Source organism: Pelmatolapia mariae, linkage group LG7, assembly GCF_036321145.2.
Source record: "Pelmatolapia mariae isolate MD_Pm_ZW linkage group LG7, Pm_UMD_F_2, whole genome shotgun sequence".
NCBI lineage: Eukaryota > Metazoa > Chordata > Actinopteri > Cichliformes > Cichlidae > Pelmatolapia > Pelmatolapia mariae.
In genome coordinates, this window is record NC_086233.1 from 42,998,993 (window position 1) to 43,024,529 (window position 25,537).

The 25,537-nt window shown below is 39.7% G+C and overlaps 1 protein-coding gene across 4 annotated transcripts; it reads left to right on the forward strand.

The window, feature by feature from the left end:
- Window positions 1-2,216: 2,216 nt before the first annotated feature.
- On the forward strand, window positions 2,217-25,537 carry mfge8b (milk fat globule EGF and factor V/VIII domain containing b). Of its 4 annotated transcripts, none has more exons than XM_063479189.1 (11): window positions 2,217-2,405; window positions 11,032-11,154; window positions 11,346-11,477; window positions 12,115-12,147; window positions 17,461-17,574; window positions 18,472-18,653; window positions 18,940-19,095; window positions 19,384-19,528; window positions 21,225-21,409; window positions 21,505-21,660; window positions 22,264-25,537. In XM_063479189.1, exons 1-11 carry the CDS (start codon window positions 2,336-2,338, stop codon window positions 22,405-22,407), a joined length of 1,440 nt encoding a protein of 479 aa, XP_063335259.1. In that variant the 5' UTR covers window positions 2,217-2,335; the 3' UTR covers window positions 22,408-25,537. The 4 variants fall into 4 exon arrangements, with proteins under 4 accessions (XP_063335259.1, XP_063335258.1, XP_063335261.1 ...); XM_063479188.1 differs by having other exon boundaries at window positions 21,207-21,409; window positions 22,264-25,536; XM_063479191.1 differs by lacking the exon at window positions 12,115-12,147 and having other exon boundaries at window positions 22,264-25,535.

Consider the following 25,537-nt stretch of genomic DNA (forward strand, 5'->3'; position numbering starts at 1 on the left):
AGAGAAATGTAATCTCCTTTATTATTATTTTTTCTCTCAGTTCACCCTCTAATCAATTAGAAATGATAGAGACCCTGACAATAATCACCTTATGTTTCACTTGCTGCTCTTCAAACTAATGAGTGAGACTACAAGAGAAGCTTAACACCAATCTCTAAAATTTAAAGATAGTATTTTAATGAGAAAATGACCATTTGGGGATTTCCTTTTCTTGCTAATGTTAACTTTGCACCACCACTCAAAGTGTGGTATTAGCAGGGAAAGAAAAATCAATTACAGGCACTGGAGTTCTAAAATAGATGCAGTGTTGCATAAACAAATGTAGTTGCATTAGTCGCCCAGATTTGGAGCTGTCCAAAGAGCCACAAATAAGTTACATTTATCCACACAAGATAAATGTGAAGGATTGGGAGCTTGATAGAATCTCCACTCTTGGACATCACTCTTAGTCTCACACCTATTAAAAACAATTATTTGTCTCACGCCCACTCCCTCTGACAGCTCAAAAATCAACTCTGACCCAGTGCTGGATCCCAGTTCCAGAAACACCCACAGATGGCTTGATACAATAAAGCTCTGGCCTTAATCTGCATGTCAGAAGAGAATTTCATGCATGGCACATCATGGAAATTTTCCCAGAACTTTTTGTGAATAGACTTGCAATTCATCAACAGGGCTTCATCAAAGAGTGACATTATGGACTAAAGCTGTACTGATGGTGACGATGATGACGCAAATTAAATGTATGTAAATTCTGTTTTAGAAGACAAATGGGACTCATTTAAATATTACAAATATTTATAAAATATTTCAGTGTGCTTCAAACATGTTTGGATACAAGAAACATTATTCAGAACATTAAGAATCAATGAACTCTCTCACATGCTATAGTAAATCCGCCATTTTAGACCATATTCATATATCATATATAGATGATATATACATTACAATTAAAGCAAAAACTCATATGGAATTTTTATTTTTTTTAATGCTGTGGTCTAGGCCTTACATGATAATAGCTCCTTTTCCCATCTGTTATCCATCCTGTTGTAATCATATAAAGCTGTTATTTATGTATAATGAATTCACATACAGCAAATCTGACTTTAGCCATAAAACAACCAAATGATGCTAATGCATGCTGATTGAACTGTTAAAGTATATAAAATCTTACCACTCAGCAGATTGTAGATTACAGTAAAATACATTCTGTTTTCTTACACCTCCCAGTTCACCTCACTCACTCGCAACCCATGGTTGCTCCTCCCTCAAACTGGTTTCTGGCAGAGGTTTTTTTTTTCCTGTTAAATGGAAGGTTTTCCTTCCCAGTGTCACCAAGTGCTTAATCATAGGAAGTCACCTGGTTTTCTCTGTATTTTTGTAGGGTCTTTATCTTAAAATACATAGCACCTTTGTGTGACTTTTTGGCACTGTATAAATTGAATTGAATTGAATTGAATAATCGTAGCTACAGTGGCCTCTGTGGGGTAAACAACTCTGGCCACCGCTGTTTAGCTTAGCTGTCAATATGTGTCCATGTCTATTTACTCTGGAGGAGGCTGTAAAACGTTTTGATGAAGTCTAATTTGGGTCAAAGGGTCAGTGAGCTTACTTCTGTCCAACAACAGTAATAATGAGTTGAGTTCTTGAGTATATCCTGAACTTTTCTGTCAGTACGCGTTGCTGTTTTTGTCCCTGTTAGCTGTAACTCTCATACAATGTGAAAATGTAATCAAACTGTTTGTCAAGGGAAGAGTGTGATTTTAAGGACGTCCTTTTGGTGGCCAAAGGTGATGCTATCAGAAGTTGGTTCTTGAAGTTCACTACTGCTGTTGGCTTGATATCTGAAGTCAAAATAAAGAATGCGTGGTTCCTGGTGCTGTGATGTCCCTCAAACTCAGAGAAAAGCATTTTACTACACTGGAAAGGACTGGCAGACCTATTCACCTTCGTTATACATAAATGTTACTAAAATGTAAACAATGATTTTCTCCTCAAGGGTTGGATATTGAAAAATTGAATGAAATCAAATTTAGATATAGTGCAGCCCATTAGCTATAATAGCTTCTTTTGTTTCCATAGCAGATCAATTTACTTTTCTTAGTGACATTTTTTAAACGGGGGGCGGGGTTACAATTAAATGCCAGGCTGCGATTGGCCGAGAGCCGAGGTACACGTGCTCCTTCTCCACGCCTGCTCTCTGGGAGTAAGAGCCGAACAACAAGCTCGAGCCGCCGTAGCAACAACGTCCAGACTGCTGTTGCACTCTTTATGGTACAGTTGTCCATCAAACTAACAAACTAGAGCTATTTAACGGCTGACAAAAACAAGAAGTATGAAGGAACAGACGCGGTTTTTCCTTTGGCTGCAACTTTTTACAGCTTGTCTGGTGTTTGGGGTAAACGGTAAGTTACCTCTCTCTCTCTCCCTCTTTTAACATTTGTTCTATTACTATCAGTCTTTACTGTTAACAGTCCTTACTGGTCAGACCGCAGCCCACAGCGTCCAGTACCGTGACTGTTTCAGTTGAGTTGGTTGCTTGCTTCACCTCTCGTCACTTCTGATTTTACACAGTATAAATTAGTTGTTGACGCCTCAGAGTTTTTTTTTTCCTCTCTCCCCCTTTTTTGTGGGTGTGTGCGCGCGCTAATCACACCCCGGCACAAGTGGTGCCTTCACTTCATCGCCAGAATAATGGAGCAGTGGGCATTTGTAGGTGCAAGTTCAAGCGATCCTTGAATAAGTGGACAGGACGTGTGGGAATGTGGTGAGTGGGACACTGGCTGGTTGTGAAACGGGAGGATTGCAGTTGTAAGGATAATCACATAAAAACAACTGACCGTCTGTAGCTGATGAGATCTAAATGTGTTCCAGGTTTTGTATGGTTTACAGAGTCAACGCTTGGAGGCATTCATGTGCGCATTGACCCCCCCCCCCCCTTTTTTTTTTTTTTTTTTTAAAGGGAAGCATACACACACTTACGGTGGCTATTATACTTATCCAGTGTTAACCTTATGCCATTGGCGCTTATCTTTGTTTGCTTTTCCACGCATCAAACACATTTAGGCCGATGGACAAAAGCTGAAATGGCCTGACTTCCACTGCCTCCATTTCTGTTCACACACAAATGGAAAAGGAGTCACATGTGTTTTCCTTGGTATGATGGTGTATTTTCCAAATGTGAAAAAAGGAAGAAAAAAAAGATAATTTTCCACCATTTGCATATTGAGAAAAAGGGAAATTCATAACTTGGATTACTGTTGTGTAATAGTGCTTGCTTTCCAGATTAAACATTTTGATTTATAGTCTATTCAGCTGTCAGTGAGCCACTGGCTTATTCCTCCTGAGGGATTGAAACTCAGTATCAGAGGTCAAAGCAGTTTCTTCTTCTTTACAGATGTATTTGAAAATATGTTGGAAAGCATAAAAAAGAAACTAATAAAGAACAGAGTTAGATTGATTTGAAAATAGAAGCGTAGAAGTGGCTACTTTTTTTCACAGTATAGCATGACTGTTGTACTTGTCATGGTTTCACTATCTGCCTAATGCTTCTGTGTCAAGAGTTTTTCCTGCCTTTTGACACCCACCAGAGATTTTGTTCAGAGCCAGAGGTAAATCACCAGCATTGTACTTTTTAAATTGCAGTTTACTCATGCATAAACCATGCTTTTCTTTGTAAGATAGTTAGAAATATCAGGAAATTACACTTTTGTTTCCTGTCAAAGTAGCAAAGACTCATTCGCTTTACTGAAGGTGGACTGAACTAGCTGTTATGTGTAAGTCTCCCCTCAAATGGCTGTTTTGAGCCAGAAGAAACAGAGTGTGCCTTGGCTGTGTCTATGGTGCTTGTGTTTGGTGACGAGCCAACATGAATCCTATAATAGATACTTTATGCATTATGCTTTGCTTATAATATAACATCCGAACTACACATTGTGCTTAAGTGCTTCTTAGTGAGTTTTATTTTATTGTTTTGTAGATTTAGTGCTTTCGCTCATCAATTGTGTGGAAACACATGCTGTGGAAAAAGCAAGACATAATTGAAGATATGTTCTGTTTGGTAGTTAAGAGAACCATATTTTTTCAGACTTGAAGGATGTGAAATTAGTGGATAATAAACAACTCCTCTTACTTATCCCAAGTGCAGTATTGCACAAATGTTTCATGAACTTTTCTACGTCTGTTGCTAAAACTGAAATTAATGAAGTGAAGTGCACATCTCAGTGTTCTCTTAGTCCTCAAGACTGACAGACAGGACAGCTGCGGAGAAAAGGTGTAGTTAACCCAACCACAATGTGAAGTCAATTTTCCAGATCCTAGCGTGCCAGTGACCTTCCACCCACACCAGCGTTTGCTCAAATCTCTGCTACAGACAGCAATGAAGGGGGGGGGGGGGACTTGTTGCTGCTGTGTCATGCAAAATGTTTAGAGGCCATAATAAGAGCTGAGTGGATTTTTCCCACTCTGCGTTTGACCTGATTAGGTTCATTTCAGCAGGTTGTGCTTTGGTTGTCTTCTTCATTAGCTGCTGATGGAAGACAAGTGGAAAATTGAGTTCTGTCAGAGCTGAGGCAATCTTTTTCTCACGACAAGACCACTTAGGATAGCTGACGGAACCAGGGCTAAATATAGCCAGGACACTGTGTGTGTATGTGTATGTGTATAACTTGTGCATGTTGGCAGGTGTGTATGAATAATTTCCTTTTACAAATTTTCTTGTGAGTCTGAGATAATTGCTAATAGATCAGGTAGATATTGGTCTTACTAAATGTGAGATATCTGATCTCAACAAGGAGTTTAATTTCCTGTTAAAGTGATGATGTTCCTTCTTCGAAGTTACAGAAAAAAATCATGAAGAGACTTTCCTGAATAATTTAGCTAGGATTGTTTTTATTTATGTATTTTTTTTTTAATTTTTCAATATTTTTCTGCTATTAATATTTATTAACATCTTATTTTGTATTAAAGAACATATAGCCCATGGAATATCTTTTATTGTATATTGACCTTCTGGACTTCTTTACACACTTTCTGATTACATCATTACTACTTTTACCCAAGTATCTTTTTCCAGCCCGTTCTCACTTTTTCTGCATTGTTGTGTTGAAATAATAATAGTAATATAAAAGAAACAGCTTTTCATAACAATGCACATTGGATTTATTACCTTTTCATATATTTTGGTCTGACTCTGCTAAAAAGGTTCTACTTACTTAGTAGTTGTTGTTGTTGTTATTGGCTAACAACTTGTGATTGAAAAGTTGTTACCCAGTGAGCATACCCTGGATAATCTAACCTTTTGGCTTTTAGAATGAGCATAACTAAATTTACTGGATGGATAGATGGACTATTTTCTTTTTTCTTTTCTTTTTTTTTTTTTTGCTTTTTAATATAAACTCACCAGGAAAGTGTTTCCCATAGACTTCTATAGGACTGGGAATATTTATGAAAACTCATAAGTTTCTCCCATGGTGGCCATGAAAAAGTACAGATTTAAGACAGTTCAGTTTGGTTCACCTTTCACAAGCTACATCCGTGTTTTATACACGTCCTTTGTCTTAGGGGACTGGCATGGCTGTGCATTGGTCCAACACAGAGCTTTGAAGGACAACATCTGTCAGATTTTATATATTCTATATCCTTTTTTTTTTTTTTTTTTGCTTTTGGAGTTTGGACTTTATTCATCTCCATGTGTGTGAATGTGTGACGGAAATCTTCATTCATATCAAAGCTCTGTCTAACCATCTGCGCGTTCTGGGTCTTCCCCTTGGGCGGCTGTCTGCTTCAGCATGTGACGACTTTATTATTCCTTTTCCCACCAAATCCCTTGGGGACAGGACAGGCTCTTTCTTTCTTTCTTTTAAAATTCCATATGAATTTTGAATAGCTTCCTTAATGAATGTTTCATAACAATATGGAATATCATCTAATTCGGGACACGTTATTAGTGTCTGTCGCCCCACTTTCCAATCTGCCATGCTGAATATTTTACACGCTGTCTTTTGTGCATTCAGCACTGGAGCCAAGTAGAAAATTGATGGGATTTGCATCCAAGATCAGGAGTTGTTTACACAAACTTTTTGTATTCATATGGTCGGAGAAAAGAACGCCAAATTATTGACAGTATTGCCACAAAGGTTACATCTCCAATGAGTAATCCAGTTAAGACTGTTGTTACTATGGAGTTATTATCTCTATTTCAGCTGTAGTCAGCTACAGACGAGCGTGTTGTTTTGTTGATGGTGCATGACTCGTGTGTGCCTGTGTGTTTGACTGTGTATTTTTAGCGGCTGGCCTTCGTTGTTGTTTTCTTGGGAGCAGTAGCAGATGGCTGTGCTCTAGAATAGCAAATGCAGATTACAGAAACCTCACCTGCAGCTGGAGTCCCGCTGATTCTTAATATTGAAAAGGCTTGGGTTATCACAGGACCTTCTTTGGGCAGCCATAACACATCCACTTCCTGTGTGTTCAGGTTTTCCCTGCTTGCTCCTTGAGCACTCAGTACTACAGGCATTTTTATTATAGTTCAGCACATCCTTAACTGTTTTAACAAGGGCTGGACGTGTGTGTGTGTGTCTTTGTGTGTGTGTGTGTTTGGACATGATGTAAGCTTTTCTCCTTCTGGTACACTGAGTTCCCACACTCGCCTGCCAGCCTATATGACCTGTGTGTGGACGTCAGAGCAGCGGACAGCATGTTTGCTGTTTTCAGACCACAGGACCTTTTCAGTCCAGTTGTTAAGACCAACACCATTAGCCATTTCTGAGTCCAAATGGTCCTCCAATTCCCAATAGAAAATGAGCACTGAGACGCCATTGAAAGTTTAAAAAATGGTCCGAATTCTTTTAGCTCCATTAGAACAATCAGCGTAGCTGTTCTCCTAGGTGTTATAGTAAAGTAAAGTAAACCAAGGCTTGCTAGGTTTAGTGGCATGAGACGTTAACGGTAAATGAACCAGTTAGTTAACGTGTAAAGAAGATTGTATTTAAATCTGTTTTTTGTAGATTTGTATGATATTTGAAGGTGAGCCTGTTTTTGATGTAAAGGTTAAGTATTTTTTTTTAAAAAGTACAGCACTTATATAACTTTGCATGTTAACAAAGCCAGAAAACTAAATACTAGTAACATTTGGAGGGTTCTCAATAGAACTACATGTTGATGGTCCACAGTGGATGAGTGCTTATGGCATATGGCAAGAACACAAAAAACAAAACAAAAAACCCCACAGAGAACGTCTGAGATCCATGACATGAGGTCGTTAATATGTTGCTGCATGGTTTGGTATTAGCATGATATCCACAGTGAAACATTGACAGCATCATGTTGAAATGCTGTGAGCCTCACACGGTCCAGGAGATGCCTGGGTCCAGAAATGAGGTTGTTATATCGTCAGTAACACACTGGTATCAGTGGCTTGCTGCATTCTGTCCTGCACTAAAACAACTTCCCATGTCCGCTTCTTTTTTCTGTTCTGTTTTTTTGTTCTCACCATGCATATCAACAGTATGGGGACACTGCCTTTGAGATTATTGACTTCCAAACCCCTGACCTCTGACAGATCTCGCTCATTCTTTGCACTTAACATACAGCTTATGAGACTAATCACCCCTCAGACCACAGTCAAGTTACTTCCATCTGGCTGCAGATAGCTCCTGTTTTGAATACATTTAATAAGGTAATTCCTTAATGTCTTTTTAACCTGTCTAAGTGTATTATGTTTTGTGCACCACTGTTTTTTTCTCTCCAAGTCTCCTTTGATAACTCAGGGGTAATTCGGATGAAAGAAACTTTTTGCCCTTGGCTATGTGTATTTTGTGCACACAGCAAATGGCATGCTCTGTCTGTGAATCCTTTGCAGTCCCCACAAATGATTAAGTTTGGAATACAAATGGATCGGACATCAGTGCGGAGGCCAGAGTTTTATGTTACTTCAATTTCTTTTTCTTTAATGTGGACTCATTAAGTGTCCTCAGTTTGTCCACCACGTTCCTAATGTCCTCAAATGACTCCTCTGTCTTCTTCCTCATTCAAGGTGCACATTAAATGCAGTAAGTCCAAAAAGTCCCTTGTTGTGGAGCCTGCTCATCCTTGTTAAGTGCTCATTTTCTTTCCTGTCTATCCATCTGAATTGTATTGTGATCAGAGGGTACAGAGGATTGACTGAGATTGCTGGCTAACTGTAAAGGTTTCTCCTTCTGTGATGTGATGTGGGAAATATCTGTTGTTGCCCCCCCCCCCCCCCCAAGTAAACACAACACTTATCACAGACACTCATACCAAAGCCAGCTCCCTGTTTGGACCTCAATCTAGGGCTGGGGCATCATGGGAAAGGCACAGACAGTGACTCATAAAAAGTGAGAGAAACAATGCCCTGTGGAAATGGGTTTTCCAGCCAAACATAACTCCACATACCTTCCTGATCTGTCACTGTGGTTTAGACTTAGTGGGCCACTATGTTGGGTACTTGTAGAAGTGGTGTACTTTTTTGTTTTTTCACTGCATTAATAACTGTAGCAAATATTATGCATCTATAGCTGTACTCTTGTAGTACAGAAAACTTTTGCTTAAACATATTTTTAAGCTTTAAGTTTCTTGGAAGAGTATAACAGAGCTTGGGGTTCATGTGGTTGCATTTGCACAGCATATAACAATATGTTCTATAACTGGTTAAATTCAGAGCCATGACTTGTTTGCTTTGTGACTCTTCAATTTCATTATACTTTAAATGAATAGGTGTGAACAACAAAAGTTTCACTTATTTCACTCATCAGTAAAGTGACTTTTACTGACAACGGTGTCATTGTAGGGATTTTTTCAGGTTGGGTCACTGCCTCTTTGCGGACCACATTAACTTGATGCGTCATTAATTTCATTTCCTCAATACACCCAAGCAGATTTTCAGCTGAATAAGTCAAGTCATACCACAAACAGACAGATAAAATGCCGATTGTTGCAAATTTTATTTGATTTTTTGTAAACATATTTTGTTATTCATTTTTATCTGTTGGCACTAAGGCAGTTTCCCGAAGGGAGCTGTCTGTCAGTGTAGAGGAAGGGAGGATGTGTTCCTTCCCAAAGATAAACAGGCAGCAACTTTGTTTGATAAGGATTTGTTAGTGGTGCCAGGCAGGCCTGTTTCCTAAGAATCCCACGAGATGTGAAGCACTTGAGGGCCGTGGCACTGGATACAGCACAGATAACCCGGGATATTCGTGGGCTGGGCACTTCATGGATAAACAGTCAAACAGGATGTTTGTAAAATGGATCTGATTCCTGCAATTCCCTCAGTGCTGTTTGCTGGTAATAACAAATGAGGTCCATATTGTCATAAGTGACTACACAATACTCAGACTACACAATATTCATTTGTGCACGTTGAAGAGTAGTGCTTCCAACGTTGGCTAGAGTTTGCACTGAATAAGTTAATCTGTTTTTGTTTCTTGTTTTGTTTTTGTTTTTAAGAACAACTAAGGATGTGTGTGATTGCATTAGAAGCATGCAGCCTTGCACATTGAATTTAGTCTCTCCAAAATACCATTTTTAGCTATGGCCCTGTGGCCTATGATAATTATACCCTCAGCACAGCTAAAATGCAGTTCTTTAACTTTATATTAGAAGGCGGAAAAAAATATTTATTTCCTCCACCAAAACACGGGGTCAGAACTCCTTTCTTAGCCTGTATGGCAGACTCTGTGGTGATTAAACCACTAGTTTGTCCCAAGGGGTCCAACCTCAGTTTCCTTAACAATTATCTAAATGATGATAAAGTGTTTGCTTAAAAAGACATCTCTGTCTTCTTGGGTGTTATAGGACGCTAAATCATCGACTTCCTCTGTATTATTCAAAGTGTCAAAATAGCTATATAGAGGTGTAATTTTTAAAGTTGATTTCCAAAATGCTATGTATCAATTTGCAGAAAATTGTCATTACATGTGGTTCGTTATTTAAACCCTATAAAGGGCTGATGGCTGTGTGAGTGAGCTTTCTCGCTAAGTTTGCTTTAGGAGGAGGGAAAAGCGCTTTGATAGAGCATGCAGGAAGTAAAATACCCATTTGCCCATTGTTAATTCACTGTACTTTTTTCACTGGTGTAATTCTCAAACAGACGTAACACATAGTTTGAATTAGAGGCGTCCCTTTTTTGTTGGACTAAAACTCTGCGAGTGAACCAGACCTGATTCAGTCATGATGCTTTTAAAACGCCACAACAAACCCTCTGTTTCTTTTTTTTCCCTCCACCAAGCACTAACTGACATGATTTCCCTCATGCCCAGAGAGCAGCCAGATTGTCAGGTCCAGGCTCGGCAGCAGTTAGACTCTGGTAGAAGCATCCAGTGTTTGTGTGGTGTTTACAGTGTAGTGATGGCTTACTCAGCTTTTTAAAACCCTCACTTCCAGCCTGCAGCATGGTGTTTACTCTTCAGAAACACAATATGGGAATAGAATGGAAATATGATAACCAGAACAGCATCATTTTAGTTGTTTAATTGTTGTTACACTCTTACTGAATGGCTTCAGACTATAGTTGTAATGCTAAAAAATGAGCAAAAATTTAATATTAGTAAAAACATGTATAGTGGCTCCATAGTGTGGTGGTTTGCACATACGCCTAACAGTGAAAGATCCCTGTTGTAAGGAAGACGAGACCAAAAAATCCAATTGGGGTTGTGTCAGGAAAGGCATCTGTTATTAAAAATATGTTAACATGTGGAGCTACTCCTTTGTGAAAAAGGGATAGCTTCTTCATTGTAAAGACGCATAAAGCCAATGCTAAACCTGCCTACTGTATGTGAGCATATTTTCTGTCCTGAAATATTCTCCTGGAGATATCAGATGTTTGCTGAGGGGAAAAAGTAAACTGTCAAGCATTTATAAATGTGAAATGAAGCAAATAAACCACCGCTGGCTTCATTAAAAAAAAATCAAATTCAATTTCCCCACTAGAAGAACGTACTTTTTTATCAGTTCTTGTGCAGAGTAGTTTATTTTAAATGTAGTACTCAACTTGCCACCGTTCCACTCTGTATGCAGGTGATTTCTGTGAGGTGAACGTGTGCACTAATGGTGGGACCTGTGTGACCGGGGCAGGGTCTCCATTCATCTGCATCTGTCCTGATGGCTTCTCTGGAGAAACCTGCAATGAGACTGAGTCTGGTATGTTATGCCTCTGCAGGATGACTGATTCACAGTTTACTGCTTATTTTTCCTTAAACATTTTCTGGCATACCCCACTTCAGAAGCCCAACTTTAATTTTGTTAAATCAAGGTTAAACCCCTTTCATAAAAAATTACATAGAACACTGCTTAAACTCTGTTAAACTTGGCTCTTTTTTCAATACCCAAAGGACCTTGCAACCCCAATCCATGTAAGAATGATGCCATCTGTGAGGTGACGGGCCACTCCCGCCGAGGTGATGTCTTCAGCGAGTATGTCTGCAAATGCCAGCCAGGCTTTGATGGAGTTCACTGCCAGAACAGTAAGTTTGTGCTCCCTCTTGACTGGTTGTAGGTTGCAAATATAAAATACTGGCAGGCTTTTTGTGGGCCTTGTAGAGCTGCTGTAGTGTAATAACTACTTAATGAAGGCCAACTATGAATGACAATTGAAAAACAATGGGTGTTGAAACAGTTTTTTTGACTTCTACTGATGCTTACTTGTGGAGAAAATTGTAATAAGCAGACCCAAGTCTCAGTGTTGCCACTGTGCTACTATTGTGTGTTTGTTTGTTTGTTTGTTTTTTGCCAGCAGTACATACTTTGCTATGCCATTAACTGGCACGTGTAATGACGTCTACATTGATCAGTGTAATCTGATACACTAACATGGAGACAGCTGCTGTGAGTGCTGGCCACCAGACCGACAGTTGTCATCCTTTTTCAGACGTCACTCAGACCAGGTTGCTTTAAACAGGGTCAGCCTGAAAGAGTCGAAACAAGGATGGGAACATGCTGCGTTCCTGCAGCTGCCTCCACCCCTGCACACAGAGACAGATGGTTACTGTTTGCAGGAGAAGGCAGCAGAGTGACAGTTACCACACGTGCTCAAAGAGCTCATTTGCAAGTCAGACCTTCAAAGTGTATTTTTGTGTGAACCTGTGTGCTTTTCTGTCCTAGGTGTCCAAGGTGCAGATTTAAATTCAAAAAAAGGTAACAGTGAAAACAGGAGTGTTTGCTGCACTTTTATCTCTTTTCCTTCTTGGATCCAACTGCTCTCTGTTCTCTCTGGCTGCATGTGGAGGCTGAGGAATTTGGCTACATTCACAGATACACTTATAGACAAGGAACCGCTGAGTTCAGCATTATCTCTAACTCAGCACAAATAGTCCTTTATGAATCAAGGCCAACCACAAAAACAGCAGTGATATCATTTTAGCATTAGATCCACCAACTTTTAATCAGTTCAGCCACCCTGATGGGATGGGTCTTGTTATACTAAAACATTTTCTCAGATATCATTGAAGCTGTGCATTATTCCCGCTGAGTCAATTAGGTTGCTTCCAAGTTCTCATCTATTTTAATTTACAGTCCCCAGAGTGTATTTAGGTTCAAGACATTCTTTTTTTCATTTAAGAAACCATAGCCAAGGAATCTGTTTCTGTTTTCTTTTCCCCTCAAAAACCACAAATCACAGCTCATCAAAATCTATACGTTCACAAGTCATTTGGCAGTTAATGTTAGCTAAGCTGCCAGAGTATGAGCCCTCCATGGGGCAGGCATTTACACTAATTAGATGATGCCTCGGGGATAATGTGGAGTGGAATTTATTTGACCATGTCTGTTTGAGAGCCCCCCTGAGGACTGCTGGGTCATAAATGTCCCCCTCCTTTTACAGCTTCTGATGACTTGTTTGACAGTTTAAGTGCTCTAAAATATGCGTGTGTGTGTGGGCAAGGAGTAACTATTATGGCAGCCAGCTCCTATGGTTTGTGTGAAGCAGAAGGAGTCTGGAAGAAGAAAACCGGTGACTGTGGTGAACCCAGGGATGTAGTGTAGTTAAACATTTAGCCAACATTCTCACATTCACTTCACACTTGCACATTCAGACAGAAATATGAGGCCAGAACTTCAGAAAAATAAAATATTCAGAAATGTGAGGCTGTATAGGATTGGTAATGCATGGGAGTCTGTGATTGGAGTGATGGTGCTAATCAGAAAGCAGTCAAGCTCAAAGCCTGACAAGCAGGTGTCAGCAAACTGGAAGCCAGATGTAGGAGATGATGTTCTCACACAAACCACTGCATGTAAAAAATACTATAAATAGAAACAGAAAAGAAGTGGAAGATTGGCTGATCGGGGAATGGGGGGGTGCAAAATGGCACCATTCAACTCCACTTCAAGATTCGCAGCCTAAAATTCTTTTGAGAAACACATCAAAGGAACAAGAAATCTACTGGAAAACAGCTTAATCACGTGTGGGCTGCACATCCCACATGAACAGCCGCACGCAGCTCATGATCTCATGTACAGACTGTTTAGCATACACTTACACACACACACACACACACACATGGTTTATCCCTCGTGCCAGTCTAGCCAACAGAAAGTGGCGGTCCATGCTGAGTGCTAGCAACGTCAGCGCTGCTTCTGTTGCCGGGTGAAAAAGCGAACATGGAGGCGGAACAGTGAATTAAGTCTGCCCTCCTTACAATGTCACACTCACTACTCAGGTCTGACTGCAGCAGTTCTGATTGTCCTGTCAAATTGGTCTAAAAGCCTTTATGGGTTGTACAGAATTTGTGTGTGTGTGTGTGTGTGTGGCGGGGTGTGGGGGGATATAGAGATGCAGAGAGAGAGAGAGAGAGAGAGAGAGAGAGAAGGATGTTGAATGCTTTTCACTTCAGACCAAAGCAGATTAATGCAAACAATACGGGAAAGAGTCTTTTTCTTCTTACAGTCTTTAAATCCCACATTTCCGAACAGATCACAGCAGTTATTCCGACTTCTTGGAAATCACTAAAGGGTGTGTCTATGAGTGTTCTGATCTCTCATTTGTTTTGGGAGAGTTTTCAACTCCTCCCAGGATGTGGTGGTGCGGACAGTCTGGGACACATGCCCCCTGTGGTATACAGGGTGTGTGTTTCATGTGTGTGTTTGTGCCGTCGTGAACTCTGCTGTGCCTGGCATATATTTATTGGTTCTCTACAATCTGCATTTAAGAAGCCCTGTTGACCTAATAGGAACTCAAAGCAGCTTATGTGGAATCACTACATGATCTTAAGAATCACGACACAGCTCTCAGGTGTTTTGGTAAGAGGCTGAAGCCTCATAGGTAAAAACAAACAGACTAGTAAGGGTGGGTAGTCACAATTAACCATAGAGGTTGCTTCCATGAAAATAAAGACATTACAGCTTGGATGGATGAAGTGAAGTAAAATTATATATTTTTTTTATATTAGTTCTTGACATTAAGTTACTTTTAAACTAAAAGGAATTTCCTTGTCAAAAGTAAAACATTCTCCGTCCACTAAATAAGTATACATATTTGAGTAATACTTACAATTTTATTAAGCGAGTAGACTTCAGTAGAAAAATCTAGACTTATTGCATTCACCCATGAAGTTATGATAGATTAGAGGAGCCTGCTGTGTTTTTATTTGAAATTGTAGTGAGTCGAGTGGCTTTGCCCGAGATCCCCAAGAAAGTACACCAACCACATTTGTGTAAATATGTAAATATAATGTGGTGTTTAACTTTAGATTACTTTTAACTTTAGAAGGGTTTTGCAGGGAACCTTGAAATCCGTCAAACTTCCCCTTCTCTTTTCTTTTTTCTTTTAAGCCACAAGGACATGAAGTCATGAATAATGAATACATCATACAAGAGTGTGGAGATGCAGTAATATAGATAGTAAAATGTTGCACGATAGAAGCTTTGGTGTTATCGTGGGTCAGATCTATTACAGGCTGTGCTATAACAGTCTGTCCAGTTCACAGCACACAGAAAATAACACATTTCAGCCTTTTTTTAATTTAATAATGCCACTGGGGTTAAGAGCAGCTCTTGGTTACTTTACCATGGCAACAGTATGAAAAATGATTAAAATATGTAATCTTGTCACTTCATGTTGGCTTTAGTTTGAATAAATGACTTTGGTCCTGTTTAATAGTCGTGCTAAATTTTATATCGTAATGTCGAAAGTTGCTAGCATTTGTACTGAGTTTAGCAGTTTCATATAAATAAGTTTCAGAAGGTTCTTAAATAACGTCCTTGGTGTCAGTTGCTACTCTTTATCTTTGTGGAGAATGTTTCTGTTTTGTTGTAAAATCACATCAATCATTTAGTTTCAGAGCTCACTTTCAGAACCTTGTAGGGTCTTGTCTCACACTGTGAGGTATGGAGAACATGACACTTTTAAAAGAGCAATTCCAAAACAGCTTTGGACTGTCAGACGCAAGCTGGCACCTCATCCCACCCTGCTGCAGCACAGATCCAGGATGCAGACAGCTTTGCTGATCACCACATGCGCTGCCAGCGGACCTTGGCTGTGCTTCGATCAGGGTCAGATTTCAAACAAGCCACGTGAGATCTCTATTGGTTTTCGCTTCATGCTGAGACAGATATTGACACTCTAAATATTGTGGTAGTGTGCCGTTTCCCTTAAAAGTGATAGGGTTTGTTGGATCCCAGCCATAGAGAGCTGGCCTGTTTAGCTACTACGCACTCGTCCCACTAAAATCTATATGTATGCTCAAACAGTGAGCTGATACTGGGATGCTACTACACACAGAGCAGTCAGCATTGTTTTTCTTTTAGTCGTGCAGGCCATACATTTTGCAACATTTCCCTTCCCTGTTTTCTCCCTCTCTTCTTTCCTCCCCCTTTTATCAGATAGATGGATAAATGGATTAGCGCCTGGATCTGACAAGGCTGTGTGGTCCTCCTGGTCCTCAATCCTCTTACAGGAGGAGGGCCACCAGCTGACGCTCCTCAGAACTTGACAAGAGTTTGTCTTACTAATGTAGGTCTGGTTTGTTTTCTTTGAAACCTCACAGATCATCTCACTTATTTGTGACAAGAACTCAGTTTTTCCCCACAAAGCCTCTCACCCCAGAAAACCGCTGTCTGATTTTAAATAAGTTTTAAAGTAAATAAAAATGGAAGATTGACCTTTAACTTTTGACTGTTTATACCCATGAATTAGCAAAGTGCAAGTATTCATACACCATGTGCTACATTCATCCTACACATTTTATTTTATTTTATTTTCCTTTTTTCTGTTTCTGTAGTTTCGAATGTTGTAATGATCCAGTGCGTGTAAAAAACAAACAAACAAACAAACAAACAAAGCAACAATAATAATAAAAACAATTATGCTGTAATAATTTGTTCTAGTACAATGTAAAACTGCTTTGATACAGGAAATACCAGCATGCCTAGATATAGACAGAGGTAGCTGCTATTATTTTTTTTTTCACAACAACAAAGAGATCAAAGAGCCTATTTGCAACATGCAGAGCCTGATGTTTAAAATATTCAGCTGCTAAAATAGTCAGTTTTATGTGATGTAGCATGAGCTCCCCGAGCTAGAAGTGTCACAGCTGTGGACCTCATTATCCAGAGTTTGTGGATGCACATTTCAAAATGACTACATTCCTCCTGTGACGTTTGAAAATGAATGTTTGGACACAGAGCTATTTATAGAGAGAGCATGTGGGCAGGAAGATGCTCCTGTGTGTGTGTGTTTGTTGGCTAGAAACATTACATCAATGTGCTGAGTTGTTTGCGTGCATTTCCCTGCGTAATAACAAGCGCTCAGGATTAAAGCTTTAGAGATTTGGTCTGAAATTCTGCTTTTTGTGTGCAGTCATCTGTACAACCAGCATCATTCGTGCCTTGGTCCTGTCTGAATGTGGTCAATATAGAGTGCCTTCAGTGCCGGTTTAGTCACACTGACAGTTGTGGTGGGTGAGATGAAAAGGAGTTTAGTCCCATTTTCATTCTGCTGATTTGTCCCCCTCTCTGACTCATGTGCTACAGTTTTTAAGTGGGACACATAATGTTTGTAAGGGTGCCATCAAGAGGTGATGCAAAGAATCACAGCAAAATGAACACATTCAAGGCACTGAAATGATTCTCCAGAAGATCATCTATTCTACTTTGAGCATCCAGAAATGGAGTCAGAGATTTCCTACACACACATTTACTTCTGGGAGATTTGTTTTATAATCTACACCTTAAACACACGATCTCATGTGCAGTAGTCTCTTTGATGTCAAATATATCTATCAAGTCATTTTCTGACTAAGGACTAAGCTCGTCTCACTAACCTCTCTGCTACAGCTCCAGTTCTGCTGGCACAGCATGAGGTGACCTTACTGCAAATCAGATGATTGAATATTGAACTCTGTTTCTCAAGCATGATATGCAGCTCACTCACACTTCTAACCGTAATCTGCTTTTAAACTTACCTATAGTTGACCTGTCCTGTAACAACACTGACTGTGATTTATCTCCCTATAGATGTAAATGACTGTGCTGGACAGCCATGTGAGAATGGCGGTACCTGCAGAGACCTGGATGGAGATTTCAAATGCCACTGCCCTTCCCCTTATGTAGGAAAACACTGCCAACTTCGTAAGTGTCAGACAAGTACTTGGTATGACAAAATGCTTTGAGGGATAAATAGCTAAAAAACAAAGACAAAGAATAAAAAAAACTCCATATCTTCTTAGCTTTATTAATGCTAATGTAACAGAAGCACTGTGATTAAAGGAAGTGCACGACACTAAAGAGGATAGGGGATGGTGGCCAAGCTGCTGGGGTTTTATGATGATCAATGCTCAACATAAAAATGGTCTGTTCAAAATGCGAAATCAATACTTTGTTCAATTAGGCTGATTCAGTGCTCTGCATCCCTAATGATTTTATGGTTCAGGTTAGTAAAAGTTATGCATACACATCACGTGTGTGAGACCAGATACTGACTTTTTACATGGCTCTCCATTGGTGACCGTCAAATGCAGAATTTTGGGGGGAGTTCTTCATCCCTTGAGCCAATTCTTCTGAATATGATACTTGAGAAATGCGTTGTTGGTACTGATTTGATACAGACATTCACTTGGACTTAATAAATAAATAATAAGCTAATTTCAGTTGTGAAGAACAAGTGAAGAATTAAAAAGCAACAGCAGAAAATCTTCTATAGAGTTTGGCCTCTAGCTGCCAATTACATTACCAACACAGACATGTCACCTATATAAATTAGGTTGATTACTAGTACGGGTGGATGCTGGGGTTGTGAAGGAGTTGAATCAGCAGGTAGCCACGCAGGGCAGCAGTAGCACTGCTGACATATCAGACCCCAAGACTGGTATGATACTGGGGAGTAAGGCATAGTAAAAGTGAAACTATCTCATAGGCTTCACACCACGTGACGACTGCATTGTGACATAATGTTTATTCATTTCCATATCTCAGAAACAGAAATGAAATGGAAATAAACTTTAACCTAACCCCCGGCTCTTTCTTCAGGCTGTATTTCTCTTCTCGGCATGGAGGGAGGGGGCATTGCCGAGTCACAGATCTCAGCCTCATCAGTCCGCTACAGCCTACTGGGCCTGCAGCGCTGGGGCCCTGAGCTTGCCCGCCTCCACCACAAGGGACTGGTTAATGCCTGGAGTGCTGCTGCACATGACAAGAACCCATGGATACAAGTGAGAATAGTTATACAGTAGATTATGAGTGTAACGCAGGCAGTTAGAAAACTGACCATGTAGACTGACAATAATAAATAAAGGCTGGTGAGAAATTAGGGTCTGGAATCATCGAGATTTAGAACAAATGCATTTCAATCATAAACTTTTAACATATTCTCACAGTACGCAGAGCTTTTTGTTTGGACTGCTTCATTTTACCTCTTATGTTTTTGAGATTTTGAAAACTATTTGCTTTAAAGGGAAGGGAGACTCATCTTACCATCATCCATTTCTACATTTCCAGATCAACATGCAAAGAAAGATGCGCTTCACAGGAATTGTGACACAGGGCGCCAGTCGCATGGGCACAGCTGAGTTTATCAAGGCGTTCAAGGTGGCCTCCAGCCTGGACGGCAGGACATACACCATGTACAGAACAGATGGACAGAGAAAAGACTATGTAAGGCAACAGAAGAAAAAAACACACAGTATTATAGTTGAAAAGTCTGTTTTCCATTGCTTTATGTTAGAATTGCAGTAACTGTTCCAAACAAGACAGATTCCACAGTGATAAAAGACTTTCCTTTACAAATAAATAACATATCACACATCACACAGATAAATCTGGTAATACTCTACGGTTACTATAATGTCACACTTTTGACTGCATCAGCTTGAAAGCAGAAGTTTATTCAAGATAGGTCACAAAGCTGCTAACAATGGTTGCTAACACCCACCTCTCTCCTAGGTTTTTGTGGGGAACATGGACAATGATGGCACCAAGACTAACATTTTTGACCCCCCGATCATTGCCCAGTACATCCGCATCATTCCCGTTGTGTGTCGTAAGGCTTGCACTCTGCGCATGGAGCTGGTGGGCTGTGAACTCAACGGTAAATTCACAAAGAAAACATCCGCTGTACACATGCCGCGCACACATGTTAGGTTCTCAGTTTATTGAGGTTTGTTAGTGACTGAAAGAAGCTTTTTAACATGCAGGCTTAATGTGGGAGGAAGTTTTCAGGAAGGGAAATCCAACAGCCTTTTTTCTGCTGGCATTTATCTCTTATGTTTTGTCACTAATTATTTCAGTTTTGCATTGAGCGGTTAATCATGATCAAACGATGTCATGCGCAGGGTAATACTGTTTGCCAGCTCTGAACGCAGCTGTGTGCTGTCTGAGTCTAAGATGTTCCCTAAAGAATTTATTAAAACCATATGATTATATATACCACAACATATTGGATGCTAATTGGTAAAAGACTCATCATATTCATCGTCCCAATGTTGTCACCCCAGGAGGCTGATGTAATATGTGGTTCTTTGAAGTCTTCTGTATTTCAGTAGAAGCATATTCATCTTTCTTTTCCTTTTATCATAAGCCAGTGTAGTTCTTTCAGTCTTGCTGGCCTCGTCGCACTGTCAGACGTCTGTTTCTCTTCATGGTTGTTGTCTCTTATCAGTGTTTGTTCTTCTTCCACTGAACTTCAGTTTCTGCATGATTCCACAGTTGTGTAACACGAGATCTCGACCAGCGTGTGTTTTTGGTTTAATCACTTTACAACATACTAATACTTTCACATTCACTTTAATGCAAAATGCTCATTACCTAATCTAGCTGTTTTACATTCACTGACTTGCTTCAATGCTGTTGAGTGAATCAGCTCAACTGTAAAGATGCTGTTTTAATATTCAGCTGCTTGTGCTGAATATTTTTCATGCAGCTTTGACCTCTGTTCATTTAACATGCATGTTCAGCTGTTCCACTAACCCATCACTCATTAAAAAGTCTGTTACAGCCTTTAAATATTACACTGAGCTCCACACATTTTTCTTTTTTTAAGATCTTTATTCTGCACATGTAAAATTACATAAAGTAAGAATACTGTGGACCTCCAGTCACTGTAAAACCTAATGTTCTCCTCATCCAGTGGGTGTTTGTCAGCCTCAGGTGTGATTGGGTAAGAGCAGAGACGTTATAGAACAAAGTAGAAATCTTTGGGCCAAGCAAAACCTAAAGACTAATAAGCCATTCATCTTGTTGCATACTCAGAGTTGAAGCTCATGTAATTTTAAAACTTCGGGTTGGTGGGCATAACTAATAGTATCCATAATGAAGATGAAGTCAAGTGTATGTAGTGTTTTTTTTAGCTTGCTTTATCCATGGTATGAACAAGCATGGCAGTGCTCTGGTGAGCTGAGCCAGGCACTCCAAGTATATGATTTTATGTCCCCATGAAGTTAAAACATTCATTTAGGCAAAAGCCTAATGTTGTTAGCCTAAAATGGCAGCTAAATAGCAAGACTGTCTTGTAGAAGAAATGTAGTTGGTCTAAGGGTTAGGACAGTACATTATGAAATATAAATGATTCCAGCCAGCCGCAACAAACAGTTGAGAAACACCCACATTCTGTCCTTGCTCATTTGTCTGTCGCTTCGCATCACTGGCTGGCCTTGGGCTGCTTCCTGTCCGTCCTCTGTCTATCATGCTTTCTTTCTTTCTCTTTCTTTCCATTCCTCTTTTCTCTCTTTCCTTTGTCTCTTCTTCTCTGCCTGGTCTCACCTCCACAGTGTATTCAAACGCTTCAGGTTGTTCAGAGCCAATGGGCATGAAGTCCAGATTGGTGTCTGATCGCCAGATTACGGCCTCCAGCACCTTCCGCACCTGGGGCATCGAGGCCTTCACCTGGCACCCTCACTACGCCCGGCTGGACAAACAGGGCAAGACCAACGCCTGGACTGCTGCTACCAACAACCGATCTGAGTGGATACAGGTGGGAGAAGACTGGCCAGAGTTGCACACTGGTTTTTATTTAATGCATTCTACTCGTGTAAAGGTTCTTTTTTTTTTTTTTGTCTATGTCCTCAGGTTGACCTTCAGTCTACCAAGAAGATCACAGGAATCATCACACAGGGAGCCAAAGACTTTGGCTCTGTCCAGTTTGTCACAGCCTTCAAAGTCGCCCACAGTAATGATGGACAGTTGTGGACCATAGTCAAGGATGAGACCACAAAGACAGACAAGGTCGGTCCAACAGCACAGGGGAACAAAATGAATTTAAATGTTCTTCTAATTACTGAGTAAAACTTAACACACCTAGACTGGCCACAACATTAAAATCATCTGCCTAATCTTGTGTACCTTCCAGTCATGCTACCCAAACAGCTCTTACTTTAACCGTGTGTTTTTTGTAATCAGTAAATAATTAAATAAAGCAAAAAACTGAATAACAACGAAGTCTGTATTTGATGTACTTGTCTGCATCTGGAGCCAGTTATGCTGTCACTGGGACTGATTAGTCTTCTGTGTGTATTAATTTCCATTACAGCCGAAAAATCAATTGATCTTCAGATGCAGGCAGTATACGGCCAAATTAGGTCACACTGAGGCGTGGCTCTGATTTAATCAATAAAACATTTATGACTTTATGATCTCATTTTGAATTTTCAATTTTATGTTGACAATGGTTTTAGGTCCCATGTTCCTTTTTACTTTTGCAACTAAAATATCTTAATGGCTCTTAATAACTTTACACAGTAAATTAAGGGCGTTTTAATTAGAATCAACATTTATTGTTGCAACAACATGTGAAACTGTTGTGTTAATTAATCACTGTCTTCTCTTCAGATTTTCCCAGGCAACAGCGACAACAACGTTCACAAAAAGAACATCTTTGAGCCGCCGTTCTATGGCCGATACATCCGCATCCTGCCGTGGGAGTGGCATGACCACATCACCCTGCGAATGGAGCTTCTGGGCTGTGACGAGTAGCGTTGCCCCCCCCCCCCTCCTCTTCTCTACCTCCTTCCCCTCTCTTTGCTTTCCTCCCTTCCCTCTTAATTCCCTCCTTTCTTTCTCCCTGCTGAGCCACACCTGCACTGCCTTGCTCTCAGCCCTAGAGGGCAGCAAACACCAGAGTAGCACACCACGACCTAAACCCTGGCTGGCCGGAGGTGGGAGTTGTTGCCCCTAACCAGTGTTACCAGAAGTCCACGTGTGCCCTCTGTTTTTGTTTCCTGAACTGATCATTCATCTTTTCCACCTGAACCAAATCTGGGATCTTTTCAGGAAGCAGATCTATGGACAGATATGATCCAATCTATTGGCAAAATATAAATAAAATTATTGTGTCCCTAATCCCCGTGTTTGAGGTCAGGGGTAACACGACTGCTGCTGTACCAGTTGGTGCTACCTGGACTCTGATCTTAAATCAGTTCTTTGTGGAACATGGAACCTCCGAGACCCACAGCTGGTGATGTATATACGCTCCATTAAAACAGCTTGCACATGTCCTTTAAATGAACCCTTGAGCTCCCCTGAAGAAACACAGAATATATATTATCTTTTGAAGTTACACTGAGGGTTATGGACAAAACTTAATCTGAACATAATATCTAATAATTAATATATGATTAACATATTGGCAAATAACCTGATTTTTTTTAATGTATTTTTATTTGAAAAACTACCAAATTTACTCATAACAAACTAAAAGCTTGTAATATTTTAAATAAATGTGAGACTGAAAATCTCAAGGTCAGTCTTAGAGTAGTACTAGTCTTTCTCGCCAGTGGTTTAAAGAGTAAAATTCTTAGTTTGTTACCTTTTGTTCCTTTTTGGGGCTGCTTTAAGATGTTTAATATCTATTTAATATCTAGTTCCAAGCTTTAGTATAGCAGCCACTAACAGAATAGTGTTCCTTTTTTGTACAAGAGTAAATTCTTGACCTGGATGCTTCAAATAAAGATGCAATCCACACATATTTTTTTTTGCCAGCACATCCTCAGGTTGTTGTTGTATTTATAAAAATCTAGTATATGGTGCACTGGTGCTGACACACAGAACAGAAAGAGGAATCAAATATGTTTAAGTCTCCATCATTACAAACCTATAGAGTCACTTCGCTTGTGATCTAAAATACCTGAGGAGACACCCTGGTTAAGATATTTTAAACAAAAGACAACAGGTTTAAGATAATTAAGAGGGAATTAATATATGAAAGAAAAAAACAATACTTTTTTCTTTATTTGCAAATCGTTCAAACACATGCTGCAGTCATTAGAGGTGATAAAATTTTTCAAAACGTTTTAGATCACTCAGAAAATGATATATATATATTTTTTTTACAGTTATTGCAGTCTTTCATGTGTTATTAGCTATAGCAGATATATTTTACTTTTATAAAGTCACATTTGTGTTCTGGTTATAAAAATCTCAGATCTGGACCCTCTACTCAACTTATGTTTTACTGAAATAACAGTATTAAATCAGTAATAAATCAAGATATATGTATTACCAGATGCAAGCCTAAAACTAAACGAATGTCATCTCAGGTCAAGGTAGATCTGCTCCAAATGTACAGCAAATGCTACTGAACACTCCTCTTTCACTCACTCACTTGGCCCTGCTTCTAGTCGTGTTCACACAGTTTCACTTTTTATGGCACTTTTATGTTCGTGTTTTGAAAGTATTAAAAACCAAAAGTAAAAAAAAAACTGTGCTGTGCATCGAAGAACAAACATAGATTTTGCTGTTATGTGTAGAGATAAGCAGCAGAGAAATCAAGTTTGCAGTTCAGTGTCTTCGTTGGATTAAACTGAGTTTTGAAAGTGGTGTGTGTGCGTGTGTAGGGGGGAAGGGGTTTGGGTTTAACATTCATATACGCAGTACGTTTGTACTGGGATCTGCCTGCGTCTGTAGACGCTAATGTTTGCAGCAGATCATTTACTTTGGGTCCAGCATTATGCCTCCAGTTCAAAGCTGCAGCCCTGCTGATAAGATACCAAATTAAAGCTGATTTTAACGCTTCCACTGGACATGACACAAGCCTCCATATCATCAGCTTTCTGCCACCCTGTCACAGTATTCTAAACCTCTCCACCCCATGAATTATGAATTATGGGCTTGTGCAATATTATACTGTGTTAGTTTTAATGACAATAAATATTAATTCAGGATCCCTAAAAAATGCATGAGGGGACAGCAGTGCCACTGAGAGGTCGCGGATAGATGTCGGTGTCAAACACTGTACAGTATTTATTATCGGCGCAGATGATTCCAGCAGTCAGCCCTCTTATCCACGTCTGCATGCGTTTTATTGGTTAATAGTTGCTCAATTTAAGTTTCCACTTTATTGGTGACATATTTTTTCTAGATAGTCATCAGCATTGAAGTTATAGATATCTTGTTCCCCTGTTCTGGCTTTTTTTTCTGATTGATCAAAAAGAAACTGATGATATTGATGTGTTTTATGGTATTATGAGTTACTGACTGTTGACCTCTGAATTTTGGCTGGTTTTGAAGCTTTTTAAAAAAAAAAAAAATTCCAGTCTTGTGTTTCTAAGAGGACCTTGTATTTGGCCTTTGTATCTTTTAAAATGAACGAATAAATAAAGAAAACTGAAAAACTGTCATAATGAATTGACTGGGGGTTACTTGAATGTTACAGCAGCAACCTTTAAATCTGTCTTTGGGTGGCAGACTTAGGTAATATTATCAGTCATAATGCTGAATTAATTGGACCTGTTTTCCATTTAAAAAGGTGGCAGATCAAAAGATGAGGAGCGTAGAGGGTCGTTTTTGCCTGTTTAGCATTTAAACACCCCAAGGGTTTTTCTTTTTACCACTCTGCCTTTTTAAATGTATCGTCACCCTAAGAGGGCATGTCTTCTTTTCTCATTACAGCCTGTGAAGGTCACTCCCAAGTAGGGAAATCCCTCTAAGGTTTGACCCACATAATTGCAATCATATGAAAATACATTCACATGGTGACATGGTGGCGGTTAAATTCTTGTCGTTATGGGCTTTTTTTTTTTTTCTTTGCTAGGACTGAACAAACAAAAGGTAAATGTTGTGGAAAATTACTCCAGCAAAACCTTCGGATGACTGTTGTTGTGAACTG